The sequence below is a fragment of the Cucurbita maxima genome, unplaced genomic scaffold (genome assembly GCF_002738345.1).
Source record: "Cucurbita maxima cultivar Rimu unplaced genomic scaffold, Cmax_1.0 Cma_Scf00004, whole genome shotgun sequence".
Taxonomy (NCBI): domain Eukaryota; kingdom Viridiplantae; phylum Streptophyta; class Magnoliopsida; order Cucurbitales; family Cucurbitaceae; genus Cucurbita; species Cucurbita maxima.
Window position 1 is genome coordinate 1,833,033 of NW_019272020.1, and position 14,295 is coordinate 1,847,327.

At 33.9% G+C, this 14,295-nt stretch overlaps 2 protein-coding genes across 4 annotated transcripts; both read left to right on the top strand.

The window, feature by feature from the left end:
- Positions 1-24: 24 nt before the first annotated feature.
- Positions 25-7,913, top strand: LOC111477602. Of its 3 annotated transcripts, none has more exons than XM_023121460.1 (16): positions 25-205; positions 412-502; positions 1,880-2,054; positions 2,159-2,264; positions 2,674-2,756; positions 3,240-3,266; positions 3,370-3,539; positions 3,635-3,751; positions 4,226-4,306; positions 4,650-4,711; positions 4,939-4,995; positions 5,296-5,367; positions 5,534-5,779; positions 6,432-6,547; positions 6,849-6,962; positions 7,639-7,913. In XM_023121460.1, exons 1-16 carry the CDS (start codon positions 155-157, stop codon positions 7,796-7,798), a joined length of 1,728 nt encoding a protein of 575 aa, XP_022977228.1. In that variant the 5' UTR covers positions 25-154; the 3' UTR covers positions 7,799-7,913. The 3 variants fall into 3 exon arrangements, with proteins under 3 accessions (XP_022977228.1, XP_022977229.1, XP_022977230.1); XM_023121461.1 differs by having other exon boundaries at positions 7,645-7,913; XM_023121462.1 differs by having other exon boundaries at positions 7,648-7,913.
- Positions 7,914-12,419: 4,506 nt separating this feature from the next.
- LOC111478538 (gibberellin 20 oxidase 1-D-like) lies at positions 12,420-14,176 on the top strand. The gene is made up of 3 exons (XM_023122840.1): positions 12,420-12,971; positions 13,392-13,713; positions 13,782-14,176. The coding sequence occupies exons 1-3, from the start codon at positions 12,475-12,477 to the stop codon at positions 14,055-14,057; spliced, it is 1,095 nt and encodes a 364-aa protein (XP_022978608.1). The 5' UTR covers positions 12,420-12,474; the 3' UTR covers positions 14,058-14,176.
- The last annotated feature ends 119 nt before the right edge of the window (positions 14,177-14,295 follow it).

A 14,295-nucleotide genomic window follows, 5' to 3' on the forward strand; every position in this document is an offset into this window, starting at 1 on the left:
TTTATGGTCTCAAAATAGAGTAATATAAAAAATAATAAATTTTATAATCGTTTCACAATTTTGCCCTTGTAGAATGCCGCTCGGCCATTACCCTCCAAAAACGCCATTGTGTTCGTGTGCCTAAGACGCAACAGTCACCGGCAGTCATCACAAAATGGCGAACTCCATTGAAGCTAAGCTCGAACTTTTCCTCCAATGGTTACAGGTAACAATGGTGAACTTATTCTCAGTTCCTGAATAGGTAATCGAAAGAAAACGATGTCAGAAAATTAAGCAGCTTAATGGTTTCAGCTTCTATGATTCCGGAAATCAGTAGCATCTTATTTTTCAGTCAAGTGGTGTTCATATGCGTGTGTAGCTGAGTTATGAATTAGAGTTCTTTGCCTTTTCATTTTCTGGGATCCAATTCAGGTTAATGGAGCAGAACTTCGAGGTTGCACGATCAAATATAGCGATTTAAGCAAAGGATGTGGACTTTTTTCTGCTAACGATGCCTCTGACGGTATTCTAAATTTCGATCTTCTTTATTGTCACATTGAATTGTATTCATGCGGGTAAATTTATTCGGTAGTGTTTGAGTATGAAGCCAAATTTCTTGGCTGTTTCTTTGGCTTTCGCTGTTGTTTGATTATTTGAGAAATAAATATAGGGCTAGAAGCTCATGAATTTCTATGTGGAGAGTTTATCATTCAAAATTTTTATCTTTTTTTTTATACACACGACCTGTTTTGGAAATGAATTTGAATTTCGTAGATGTCCCATACAAATAATTCTAACTAAAGGCGTCTATGTAAGAATAAGGAAAAAAAATAAAAATAAAAATAGTAGTTCGTTTCCATAAAAATCACTTCTATCCAACTTGATGTTGGTGGTACGGTGCATTCATAGTAAATCTGGTTTTTCCAGTGGAAGTTGGTGATTGTTCCTGCAGAGTAGCTCTGGAGACTAAATTCAATGGAATTGGCATACAGTCTCTAAATAGTTTGGTGGGCGAGAGTGAATTTGAAGGTAGGAAGACATAATAATATTCTTTTTATAAGGACTCTTGGATGCTGGTAGCTGCTACATAGCCAATTTTCTAGGCTTCCTAGGCTCTTTGTTCTCTGTAATGATGATGATAGATAGATAGCACATCAGTCGCTGGTTATGTGATGAGCACATCAGTCCTAGGCTCTTGGGCCTCCTGTTCTTGCTGTGAAACTATGAGCCTTCCAACAGCCCAGATTAGTGACAGTTGACTGATAAAAGCTCAGATGTTCTCTCTGCCAAGTCTATTTTCTTGAAATTTTGCAGAGGGGAGGTCTCCCTTCCCCTGGCCTTTTCTTGAACTTTTTTGCAATACAGAGTCTTGAAAAAGTTAAAATTTTTCTTTGAACTTAAAACTTCTTAGTATTAACATTTAACATACAAGCTAGTTTCCAGACCAAACACCATCAAATTTCCCTCTCGTGCTGCTACTTATGCAAGGAACATTGGAAAACGTTAGACACTTCTCTGGAGTCGCCTCCTCTTGAAAGGACTTTAGAAGTTTCCTTTTTGTCGGAAGTTTAGAAGGAAAGAAATATAGGACTATTCCAACATTTCGAAAAGGGGTGTCTACTTGGGAAAACGTAGTTCTGGCTGCCGCATGTTGGCTGAGAATTCCTTTTGTAATTACAACTTGATGTGCTTATATACCAACTGGAAATTATTTTTCGAAACTTGTACTTTTCCTTGCTTTTTTTTTCAGTAATCATTATCCCAATGAAAGTATATTTACTTATTGAAAAAGAAAAGCTAACACGCTTTTGTAATCATACTGGTTCGAAGTACTTCAGGGTTACTTTTGTCATAACTTCTCAGTTTCTCAGGGAACTAAATCATTTTCTTACTTGTGCAGGGGTTCTATTAGTTGTTCCCCTAAATTTAGCTATTACTCCAATGAGAGTTTTGCAAGATCCTCTTTATGGACCAGAGTGTAGAGCAATGTATGAAGAAGGTGAAGTAGATGATAGATTTTTGATGAATTTATTTCTCATGGTTGAGCGGCTGCGTGAAAATTCTTCATGGAAACCGTATGTATCATTTCTTAATTTATGTTTCTGATAAACGTTCTTTCTCAATGATCATTTACTTTTCTGTCCTATAGTTGGTGAGATCTCAGTGATTTAATTATCAGGTACCTTGATGTGCTTCCTGCAAGATTTGGGAATCCACTTTGGTTTACTGATAACGAGCTTTTGGAACTGAAGGGTACTACACTTAATCGAGCAACTGAACTGCAGGTGCAAAGTTCATTTTGGTATATGTTATATGAATCTTAGTGTTAGTTCATACAGAATAGTTGCTACTCTCTCATCACCTGAAGAAATGGAGTCAATTTATTGATACTGTTGAATACCATTTATGATCAATCTTCATGATCAACTGCATGAGTCTCAAGGTTGCACGTTAAAAATGATGGTTAATGCAGTTGTAGTTTACACCTATTGCCCTTAATTTTATTTTGTTTTACAAATAGATGGCCAGGAAATCACAGGTATCCCCCACCACCACACACGCACACAGAATCTCACTGTACATGGTTATATGAATAATCATGTTCTGCATTACAATTTTATGGTGATCTCTCATACCAGACTTACCTGTTAACCAAGAATCTATTATCTTTTTTTTTTTTTTCTTGTTTTGCAGAAAAAATCATTGCAGTCATTGTATGAAAAAAAAGTGAAGAAATTGGTTAATAGATTGTTGACTCTTGATGGGTCTTCAGTAAGGTCTGTAACTTGGATGCCATTTTCTCCTTTTGTTTCAAATTGATCATTTGGAAACAATTCTTTTTTTACTGTATGTCCTTAGAAAAATTTTCCTACTTTGATATTTCGTATCTTATCCTTAAAGTTCCTTATTTTGAGGAACCATAGAATCTTTGAAGTGGTTGAGAAGTCCTCAGATGTGTAGTTCCTGGTTAGGTTCCATTCCATGAATCTCAGTGGTCTTTGGTGTTTAAAGCATTTTTTGATTATCCTTTAGGTCTTATTTTGCTTGATTGGAATTTCTTTTTATTACTCAGCTCATTTGTCTGGATTGTTTGTCTTTATTCCCCCTTGTATTCTACAAATGAAAGTTTGGTTTTTTTTTTTTTTTTTGAAATTAGACTTTGCTCTGTCTGTTTTTGTCTTTAATGTTGTATCACTATGCTGTTCACTGATGCAAAGGAAAGTCATTTTATGTGCTATATTCTATTTTCATTTTTTCAGGGAGTTGAGCTTTGAAGATTTCCTATGGTATGCAACTTAGCAGGATAGTTTTATCTTAATCTTGTTTAACGAGCCTCTGCTTAACTATCCATTCATGTTTCATCCAAGATTGAACATGATTATTTTTTAGGGCAAATTCCATTTTTTGGGCACGTGCCTTGAACATTCCAATGCCACATGCTTATGTGTTTCCTAAAATTGAAGAAGAGATTGGAAGTGTCTCCTTGACCGAAGAAAATACTGAGGTTTCAACTTCTACTGTCTCCAAGGTGCAGTTGGCTTGCCCGAAAAATGAAGATGGTGCTCGCCCTTGTACCTAAGTTATTTGTAGTTGGTTTTTGTGATGATATGGGGAGGAATTATTTTATGTGAACTTACAACTAATTCAATCTCAGGATGTGAAGATCATCGGATGACTGATAGCACAGCTAGTGAAAAAACATTTGGGTCTCTGAAACAAGAAACTGTTTGGGTGGAGGGTCTTGTTCCTGGCATTGACTTTTGCAATCATGGTGTGTAGAAATTTATCAGATACTACAGTTCTTTTGATCCCTTGTTCACTTTTGTGTTTATTTCACTTTATTCTGAACAAATTCTATACAGATGATGTTTCATTGCAATCATGTATGAATTCTTTTTTTCTTTCATCAATAGAATCATGTTATAAAAATGGATTGTCGATTGGGTCAGAGATACCTCCCGGAATCGTGATCAACTTTATCAAGTGTATAAGTTATAATTAAAAAAAAAAAAAATGCTAAATAACAGGAAATGCCTGTTTAAACTTTGTTCATGGTAGTGTTGAAGAGATTGAGGGAAAAATATCAGGAAATCATTCTTCTTGAATGTGCTGTCTGGAAATTTTTTGGAGCTGTTGGATGGAATGAATTTTTCTTTGGATGTTTGCTTGTCAACATTATCTGATACTGGCCATGGTTGCGAAATTCTCACATCAGTCACTCTCTGACTAAACATCATACTTTTAGATCTGAAAGCAACAGCAACATGGGAAGTTGATGGACCAGGATCAATTACTGGAGTGCCTTTTTCAATGTACCTCCTCTCTGGTATTGTGATCTTTTCTGGTCTTATAATGCCTTTTACTCTTCAATGCTTATGTTGGAATTCCATATCCTTTCTCCACCCCTTTTTTTGTCATTCTGTTTCATATGATCTAGAGTTCTCCCTTCTAGAATTCAGATTTCTTTGAGCTTTGGTGTTGAAATGATTAAATACTCAACTTTGTTGGAAAAGTGAGGACCTCTTTGTTATCTTTCATCAACTTCATTTTTCCCCCGAGGCCAATGAAACCATCTATTCTTTGTTGTCATTTCACTCTTCCATTCTCTTTTCAGTATAATGTTACTGCATATTTCTAACAGTTCTTTATACTTGATATATCCGGAAAAGCTGGTGCAAGGTCTTCTAGAATTGAGGAGGTTTCAATCAGTTACGGTAACAAGGGGAACGAGGTATCAATTTTTAGGTTCGAAAATCTTGTCTGTGAACCGTGAATATTGCTTTCATCTTTTTATACTTGGGCATATATGATAGAAGGAAACATCTTTAGCTTACTCTAAATTAAATTGTTACGTCCACAGTTTTCTTCTGCATTGAAATTCCTTTACAGAGTAAGCTTATTGTTTATTATTTTTATTCTATCTTTCTGATAAGGTTATATTTTTTCCATCCTTGGCAGGAGCTTCTTTATCTTTATGGATTTGTCATTGAAAATAATCCAGATGATTATCTCATGGTAATGCTATCTAACACAGTAGGACTACTGGACAATGCATTCTCCCTTTTCCTTTAGTTAGGGGTATGTAGGAGGGTTGGTTTGGGTCAGTCTTTTGTCAACGCTGACTCTATGCCTGCTGACGATTTAGGAGATTGAAGAAAAATGAAGTTGAATATTTTTTTGTTTTACAATTATACAAAGTCGAACCAATCAAACCAATTCAAATCATTTGGATTTTCAATTTTTGTTTACGCCCTCCACTTATAAAGATTTGTTTTCGTATATACAAAAACCAGTTGTTTGATGGGTGGTATGTAGGTACACTATCCTTTAGAAGCCATCCAGAATGTTCCTTTTTCTGATTCGAAGATGCAGCTCCTTGAAGTACAGGTTAACGATTTTAAAATATACGTACATAGCTTATATTATGTTCAATGGTTATCATATTTAACAGATAGTATGTTTTACTATTTGTAAATGTTTAGTCGATTCATTGTCTGGACAAAAATGCTGAATCTAATGAGTTCAAATTTTTATTTTTAACTCCTGTTTACAGAAGGCTGAAATGCGATGCCTTTTACCAAGAAGATTGCTGGATCATGGATTTCACCCACCAAAAACCTCAAATATCCAACAAAGTGATGTCTGTAGCAACAGAGCCTGCAATTACAGCTGGAGCGGTCAGCGCAAGATACCTGCTTACTTGGACAAGCTGGTTTTCCCTGAGAAATTTTTAACTGCCTTAAGAACTATATCTATGCAGGAGGATGAGCTTATGCAAGTTTCATCATTACTGGCAGAGGTAGGGCTAGAACTTTTGGGTTCATTTAAATCAATATGCTGAAGCTCCTTGTTGCTTGGTGCAACGTTCAGTAATAATTATCAGAAGTAGATATAACCATTAGTGGTCTTGAATGTGAAAATCCGTATATTTCTTAACGCCCCTTTTGTTTAACTATTGTAGGATTGGTCTAAATCTTTGTATGAGGACGAGAGACCTCAAGAACACTTTCGATGAAGTGAAAGTTGATCACACATTCTAATCAGCATGCATATTTTTTCATAGACAATTGACTACTTGGTCTCACCCAATTTGAAACAAGAAAAACAGAGAATAGAATAATCTTTTAATGATAAAGAATAATGTGAAATTCTTTGCTCTTGATCGTGATATTCCAGGAAGTTTTGTTATTCAATATATTGGTAATTGATAATATCTTTCCTTCAATTTTTTCTTACTGGATGTTGTACAGAAAATTTTTATTCAATGAGAAGTTGAGGTGAGACATCACGAGCGAGCTATCGATAATTCTTAATGTAGTTGCAAATTCTCATGTTCTGAAGTAATATTATATTAACTTGAAAGTATATTTTTTTTGTTGAGGAACTTGAAAAAATTATTTTCTTGTCAAGCTTAATGTTTCTGCTAATTGAAATTATTTTTCTTCTGTAAGGTTGTTGGACCTGAAGGGGATAAGCAGCCCACTGAAACTGATGTGGAAGCAGCAGTCTGGGAGGCTTGTGGTGACTCTGGAGCCTTGCAATTACTTGTTGATCTTCTTCAAAAGAAGTAATTGCTATATTGTATTTTAGCGATGTTTGTTCTACTTTCTATACTCAAGATGCAATATTAATTATAACCCTCGTAGGTGTCCTGAGAGGAAGTTTGAGTTGTGGTTCACTTCAAGTCCTCTTTTGGGAGTTCATCTCAAAGTTTAATTTTCTTAGTTATCTATTGTTTTTATTCTTAATGATTGAAATTTTTATTCCTTTTTTTTTTTAATATGTGAAAAACTCTACTACCGAAAAAGTATTTACAAGGCATCCCCTTTGAGTTTTGAGGTAACTGATGGTAACCATCCATGTTTTAGGATGATGGATCTTGAAGAGGGCACCGGAACTCTGGAAAGCGACACTATGATGCTAAAAGAGGTCCAAGTGATTGAAAGCATGAACGTTAATGGCTCATGTCCGGAATCTGCAAGGTACCATCCTTTATTGGTGATTAAGTTTAACCTCACAATGCTTTTTGTGGCTCTGAGTACATAGAAGTTTGTAGTTTTATAGATGAATTTGTGTTGGGATAGAGGGAGAGGTTCATCAATACCAAATTGAGTTCCGTAAAACTTTAAACCAAGAATGTTAATCCATGTATCACGTGGCTTCAAATTTGTGAGATCTCATATCGGTTGGGGAGGAGAACGAAGTATTCTTTATAAGATGTGGAAATCTCTCCCTAGCCGACAGTATTTTAAAAACCTAGAGGGGAAGCCCGAAAGGAAAAGCCCAAAGATGATAATATTTGCTAGTGGTGGGCTTGGGCTGTTACAAATGGTATCAGAGCTATAGACACCAAATGATGTGTCAGCGAGGAGGCGGTGTGCCCACAAGGATGTTGGGTCCGGAAGGGAAATGAATTGTAGATCCCTCGTCAATTGGGGAATAAAACGAAGCATTTTTTATAAGGGTGTGGAAACCTCTCTCTAGCAAATGCGTTTTAAAAACCTTGGGGAGGAACCCGAAAGAAAAAGTTCAAAGAGAACAATATTTACTAGAGGTAGGCTTGGGCCGTTACAAAATTCTTCTATTTGATAGTTATTTTTCCTTAAAAGTCCATCAATTCTTACCATTGTCATCTTTCTCCATTCCCATTCTCCTCGGCCGCAGCAGAAGGTCAGATGATGGCAGGAAGGAACGAAAATGGGTGAGCAGGAATGAGTGGTGTAGCATTGTTTATCGCCAGGGTCAGAAGCAGCTAACCACTCTATTTCTGAAGGAGGCAGAACACGCTTTGCAATTGTCTTTAAGCCAGGAAAACTGAACATCTCTTAAGGTTTCTATCTGTTTCTTTGTTATTTAAATGCATGGAAATGTCTTCTTTTTTCCTGATCTTCCTTATACTTATCGTTTCATATAAAAAAAAACATACTCCATAATTAGTGGTCATAACTTCTTCGTAAACAACACAACATTGTCGAAAAGTTATGTAGGCCCCGCGTCTTTTCTGCAAATATTCTCTGATTTCTTTCTTTCCATATATTGTTCCATTTGAACCCTTCTTTCTATGCATGTGTAGTGTTGTGATAATTGGAATACTATATTTTCGGTAACTTATACAGATAATTCAAGACAATAGATTTATGAACTATTAAGAATGACTTTCACACCTCTTAGAAAAATATTTTTAAGCACGGGAAAAATAATAGTAAAAAATGATTGAAAAGTAAGTAATATTATAAATATCCTCCTTAACACATCAATTTTTAAATTTTTGAATTAGTATTGTTCATCATCTCTATAAGTTTCGTTACGCTATGCTCGATAATACAAACCTAATCCTTATGAATTAGTAATATTTTATATCAATTAAAAAAAAAAAAAACAACAATTTTTTGATGTATTATTGTCCCATTGAGTCCAGCTTTGATATTTTCATTAAATATTGGGTTGAAAAAATGTTCCATTTCTTCTATCCCACAAAGCCCCACCCCAAACCCTATTAAATTGTTGACAAATTTAATTTATTTTTGGGTTCTAATTAGTCAATAAATCAAAGTGGGGGCAGAAGTGTAATTACAACACCAAACTTTTCAAAGCTGAGGACATAAAACACCTTTGGAGCACCAGACTACATCCATTTCATTAATTATTTAATTTTCTTGTCTTCTTCCACACTTTAACATCATTAGACTTATACCATTTTTTCTAATATATATATATATTTTTTTATTTATTTATTTTATATTTTCATTGTATTATCGAAAATAGGTTTATGAAAATATAATTCGTCTTTTTTTTTTTCTTTTTTAAGTTCAGATAGAAATGAAGGTTAAAGAAATTCAAATCTCTGGTCTCTCTTTGGAAACGTTGAGATCATTTACTCATATTGAGCGTTCAGATTAATTCTTCCACTAACATTTTTATATTCTATTATCTATTTTAAAATTAAAATTCTCTAAATAAAAAAATTATTAAAAAAAATAAGGGGAAAAAAACAAGAAATCTCCTTTTTTTTATATATATATATATATATTAATATTAAAAACTAAAGCATTTAATAAGGTTTGAAATATCGTATTCAAATGTCACATGGTTGAATTTGGCCATAAATAAATTCTCCATCATCAAAAAAAAAAAAGGAGGGCCCACAGAACTAAGGCATATGGATTCACGTGAGAAGCACGTGTTGGTGGGGACAGAAGTGCTTCCGGACGAAGTGCATGGGAATATAACCCACGTGAAGCCTCTTTGGTCTGCTTCCTGTCTCCCCCCTCCCTCCCACCGGACATCCCCTCCCTTCCCCCAATTCGTACCATCGCCCACAATACGACAACTGGATTCTTTTTTTTCTTTTTCTTTTTCTTTTTTTTTTTCATTTCCTTTCGTTGTCGGGTCGACACGACCATCAATTTGATGTTATATCATCATATCAAAGCTATTTTAGTTCTTGTCGCCGATTTTTCTTCTACTTCGTAACAACCTAGAACGAACACTTAAATATCTCACCTTTAAAATAGGTCATTTCAACCTTTATAATATATACTTTTTATATTTTTATAATTTTATACGATAAGAAAGAAAAAAAAAAGTTAAATATCTCATCCATGCATTCAATTGTCACGTCTAGTTACCCACAAAATGCAACTTCTGCTTTTATATGGCCAATTGTCTAATGCTTGTTGCCCTCATCGTCAAGCCATCATCGATCGGCCACAAATTCGATCTTTTACCCATAGTTTACACATCTTCTTACTGTCACTCATAAAACTCTCCGCTTGGAAGCCCTATATTAATCAGAATCTAAGAATATAATAAGAAAAAAAATATTTTTTTAATGCAATAAAACAAAAAAAAAAGGAAAAAAAGAAAATAATGGTGCAAAAAGACAAAACATAAAATGCAAACAAAAAATAATAAAGACAGAAAATGACGGCAGATTCAAATTATGGAGAAATTGGGTTTTAAATATTAAACGAAAATAATAAATGTATGGTTGTAGTATATTAGTTACATAATCAAATCATTTATTTTAATGAAGCCTCTCAATTATTAGGAATATTTAAAATATTATAAATATAAAGGGATAAACAAAAAAAAAAAAAAAAAAAAAAAAAAAAAAAAAAAAAAAAAAAAAAAAAAAAAAAAAAAAAAAACCAATATCAACCAATTATACTTTTCTTTTCCGATCATTACTCAATCATAAAAACTCCAAAGTTAAATATACTTATTTGAATAATTTTATATTTGGTGATATCTTAAGAATAAAAAAAAACGTGAGTAAGAACAAAACATACTGAAATAACTTATATTTATATGTGTAAATAATATTTACTACGAAAAATTACTTCACAGCAAATAAATAATATTACAAAGAATTTAAAACTCGTACCTCACAATTAGTTAAGTTAGTTATGAACGTGTGTAACATCCATCGATGTTTGGAGTTGAAAGTGTAATCCATGAAGAGTTGTTATGATGTATGAGCATGATTAGATGTGTAGTAAAGTTTTTGTATAAAAAACTAAAATAATTGAGTTGGGATGGATGAATTAAAGGATAAGAAGAAGAGTGAATATTAATAATGGTGAAATGATAATTGGAGTGTACTTTTAAGCTCTCTTTTGGATTCTTCGTCACATAAACAACAACAAAAGGACATCAAAAATCTACTCACTTGCTTTCTTGTTTTTTATTATACCTTTATAGAGGCAAATTTAAGGGACGTATTGAAATTCGAGAAAGGATTCTGAACTATTTTTATCATCTCGATTATTCTGAATCAATTTCAGGTCATGTTTAGAACCATACGTAAATTTTATATAAAATTAATTTTTTTTTTTTTTTTTCACTAACTCAAAATTTTACGTTTAATTATTAATAATTAGATAGAATTAATAATTAATATAATTATGGGATAATTTGGTCATATCAACAATAAACTTCATGGTTTAAGAAGAGACCACAAACACAAAGTACACTGACATTGCTGCAGTTGCAGCCAGCAGCTGGAATCAATTAAACAAGTGATTTTACGACTTTGCCCTTTTCATTTCCTACTTGCGGCTTCAGAATAAATAAATAATAGTAATTTTCTTTAAATAAATAAATAAAAAAAAACACGACTCCCAAATGTACAGTTATGTGTTAGATGAACACGACTCTCCACAATAGTATGATATTGTCCACTTTGAACATAAGTTCTCATAACTTTTCTTTGGGCTTCTCAAAAGGTCTCATGTCAATCGAGTTAGTATTCCTCACTTATAAACCTATGATCATTCCCTAAATTAGCCGATGTGGGACTTTCATGATCCAACACTTCTAACCAAATTTTTTTTCATAATTATAAATTTAATAAAGTTAAAATTTATGTCGAAAATTGATCAAATAAAAGTCAATCTTAATATAGAAATTGAGGTTATAAATGTAAATATTATTTTCTTAATTTTTTAAATCTAAATAATAAAACATAAACTTAATAAGTATTTTTTTATTAGCTAATTTTAAGTTGTTTTTTATTACAAGAAAATTTGTTTCTCAATTAAGGGACTGTTTCACATTGTTTTTATAAGGGTAAAAGAGTAATTATGGACATTTACGAATCTCAAATTTATCCTTCCATATTTATATATTTTTTATGAAATTAATTTTTAATTTAGATTAAGCAAAATTAAATACAATTTAAAGCATATAAGTTTTAAATAATTATTTTATAATAATTAAATAATTAAAACACATCAATTTATTCTTAATATATCAATTATTATTATACTTTATTTTACACCGCATTTTTCTAAAACCATAATTATCAGCAATTATTTAAAAAGCTACAATAAAATATGACAATTATTATAATTAACTTCCAAAAAAATTATAATTTTAATTATTTGTACGTTTAATTTTGTTTGATTTTAATAGATTATAATAAAATTGAATAAATTTGAATCCGACACTCAACCATATAAATATATGTCAATTATTGATAAATCATGCTTATACTAATAAAAAAAAATCCCGTTAAAAATATTTATATTGACCCAGTTCAATAGAATGTATTAATATTAAAAAAAAAAACTGTTTGATTCCACGTTATTTTACTTTTGACTCGACTCAAATAAGTAATCAATAGGTAATATTAAGTGATAGAATAACATAATGGTAAGAAAACGACATCGATTATATTATGATGTTTGTCTTTCTCGATCACACGTAGTTTGATAGGTGTCACTCATATGTCACATTTTGTACACTCTTGTTTTAGTACAATTGTGACAAACAGACAATGTATTAGTGGATTAAGAGTGTCATTTTATTCCTTTAATTAAAAAAAAAAAAAAAAAAGACAAGAACTCATTTATTATTATAATAGAGACTAGATAGATACTTAGCAACATTCACATAATCACATCGCCGTACAGATCCATTCCATGGTATATTTAAAGCAAAATCCAACCCCTTGAAGGAAATATATATATATATATATTATATAAAGAAAAAATGGATTCCACCGGCACCGCCGCAATTCCTCCGACACTGTTTCACAACGGCAACCTTCCGACCGAATTTGTCTGGCCACACGCCGACTTAGCCGCCATTGTCGACGACCCAGAAGAGCTTCAAGAGCCATTGATAGATTTAGCTGGATTCCGACGAGGGGACGCGGCGGCGACGGCGGACGCGGCGGCGATGATCCGGGTGGCGTGTAGGAACCACGGATTGTTCCAGGTGACGAACCATGGGGTGGACCCGGATCTGATAAGGGCGGCGTACGAACAGGTGGAGACGATATTCAAAATGCCATTGGGGAAGAAGAAAAGCGTGGGAAAGAAGGCAGGGAGAGTGTGTGGATATTCAGGAGCTCATGCTGATCGATTCAGCTCCAAGCTGCCTTGGAAAGAAACCTTCTCTTTTGAGTATTGTAGCGATGATTCTCAACGCCTCCATGTTCTTCATTACTTCAAATCCTTCTTGGGACAAGACTTCGAGAAAACCGGGTTTGTCGTCCTCTCACTTTTTTTCTTTTTTGTTGAGAATTGTTCGGAAGGAGTCCCACTTTAGCTGATGTAGGGATGATAACGTTTATGCTCAAAGTGGTCAATATCATACCATCGTGGAGAGTCGTGATTCCTAACATGATATCAGAGTCGTATTCTTAACTCACCCATGTCAATAAAATTCTCAAGTGTCGAACAAAGGACTCCATAGAAAGAGTCGAGTCTCGATTAAGGTGTCACAGGTTCGAGAGCTCTATAGTGTACTTTGTTCGAGAGGAGGATGATTGAGAGACACAAAGTAAAGTCATGAGAGCTTAGCTCAAAGTGGATGATATCACAGGAGGCGTGATTCCTAATTTTTTTATTTTTTTTTTCAAGGTTTTGTCTTTTATTTAATAAGTTTTGTTGTGATTTGTGAAGATGGGTGTACCAAAAATACTGCGAGGAAATGACGAGAACAGGGCTAATGATAATGGAGCTTCTAGCAATAAGCTTGGGCGTAGAGCGGCTCCATTACAGGAAGTTCTTCGAAGATGGAAGGTCCATTATGAGATGCAATTACTACCCACCATGCGAGAATGCCGCCCTGACCTTCGGCACAGGCCCTCACTGCGACCCAACATCCCTCACCATTCTCCATCAGGACCAAGTTGGTGGCCTTGAAGTGTTCGCTAACAACACTTGGCTCTCTGTCAAGCCCAGACCAGATGCTTTAGTTATTAACATTGGAGACACTTTTATGGTAAACCCTTTTGAGTTTTTAAGGGTGGGTCGAGAAGATTTGAACCACTAACTTTTTTAATAATGCAGGCACTGTCGAACGGTGCATATAAGAGCTGTCTACATAGGGCAGTGGTGAACAGGAAGAGAGTGAGGAGGTCATTGGTGTTCTTTGTGTGCCCAAAAGATGATAAAGTGGTGCAACCCCCACGAGATTTGGTGGGCAGAGAAGGGCCAAGACAGTACCCTGATTTCACATGGTCAGATCTTTTGGAGTTTACACAAAAACATTACAGAGCTGATGTTGCTACACTACAAAGCTTTGTTCATTGGCTGCGATCTTCACCTTCCACCAATTCCATTTGAAATTTCATTATAAACCCTTTTCTTTCCCCCTTTGTCTTTTTTCTTACTTTGTTCTTATTCATATTCTCTGTGTTTTGCCCATTCTTCTGCTGCTATATAATGCCTTTTTACCAAACCCATTTTAAGCCTACTTGTACTCTTAAATTTGTTGTTTTTAGTGTATAAACACAGATTGACGTAGTTTACGTGAGATCCTGTATTCTTTATAAGGGTGTGGAGATCTCTTCCTAATAGACGT

What these genes read in the sequence shown, in the direction of transcription:
- LOC111478538 (XM_023122840.1), top strand. Translation starts at nt 12,475, where the DNA reads ATGGATTCCACCGGCACCGCCGCAATTCCTCCGACACTGTTTCACAAC. An exon ending in CAAGACTTCGAGAAAACCGG is followed by an intron (nt 12,972 to 13,391) that starts GTTTGTCGTCCT and finishes TGATTTGTGAAG; the next exon opens with ATGGGTGTACCAAAAATACT. An exon ending in ACATTGGAGACACTTTTATG is followed by an intron (nt 13,714 to 13,781) that starts GTAAACCCTTTT and finishes TTAATAATGCAG; the next exon opens with GCACTGTCGAACGGTGCATA.
- LOC111477602 (XM_023121460.1), top strand. Translation starts at nt 155, where the DNA reads ATGGCGAACTCCATTGAAGCTAAGCTCGAACTTTTCCTCCAATGGTTA. An exon ending in ATCGAGCAACTGAACTGCAG is followed by an intron (nt 2,265 to 2,673) that starts GTGCAAAGTTCA and finishes CTTGTTTTGCAG; the next exon opens with AAAAAATCATTGCAGTCATT. An exon ending in TGCAGCTCCTTGAAGTACAG is followed by an intron (nt 5,368 to 5,533) that starts GTTAACGATTTT and finishes TCCTGTTTACAG; the next exon opens with AAGGCTGAAATGCGATGCCT.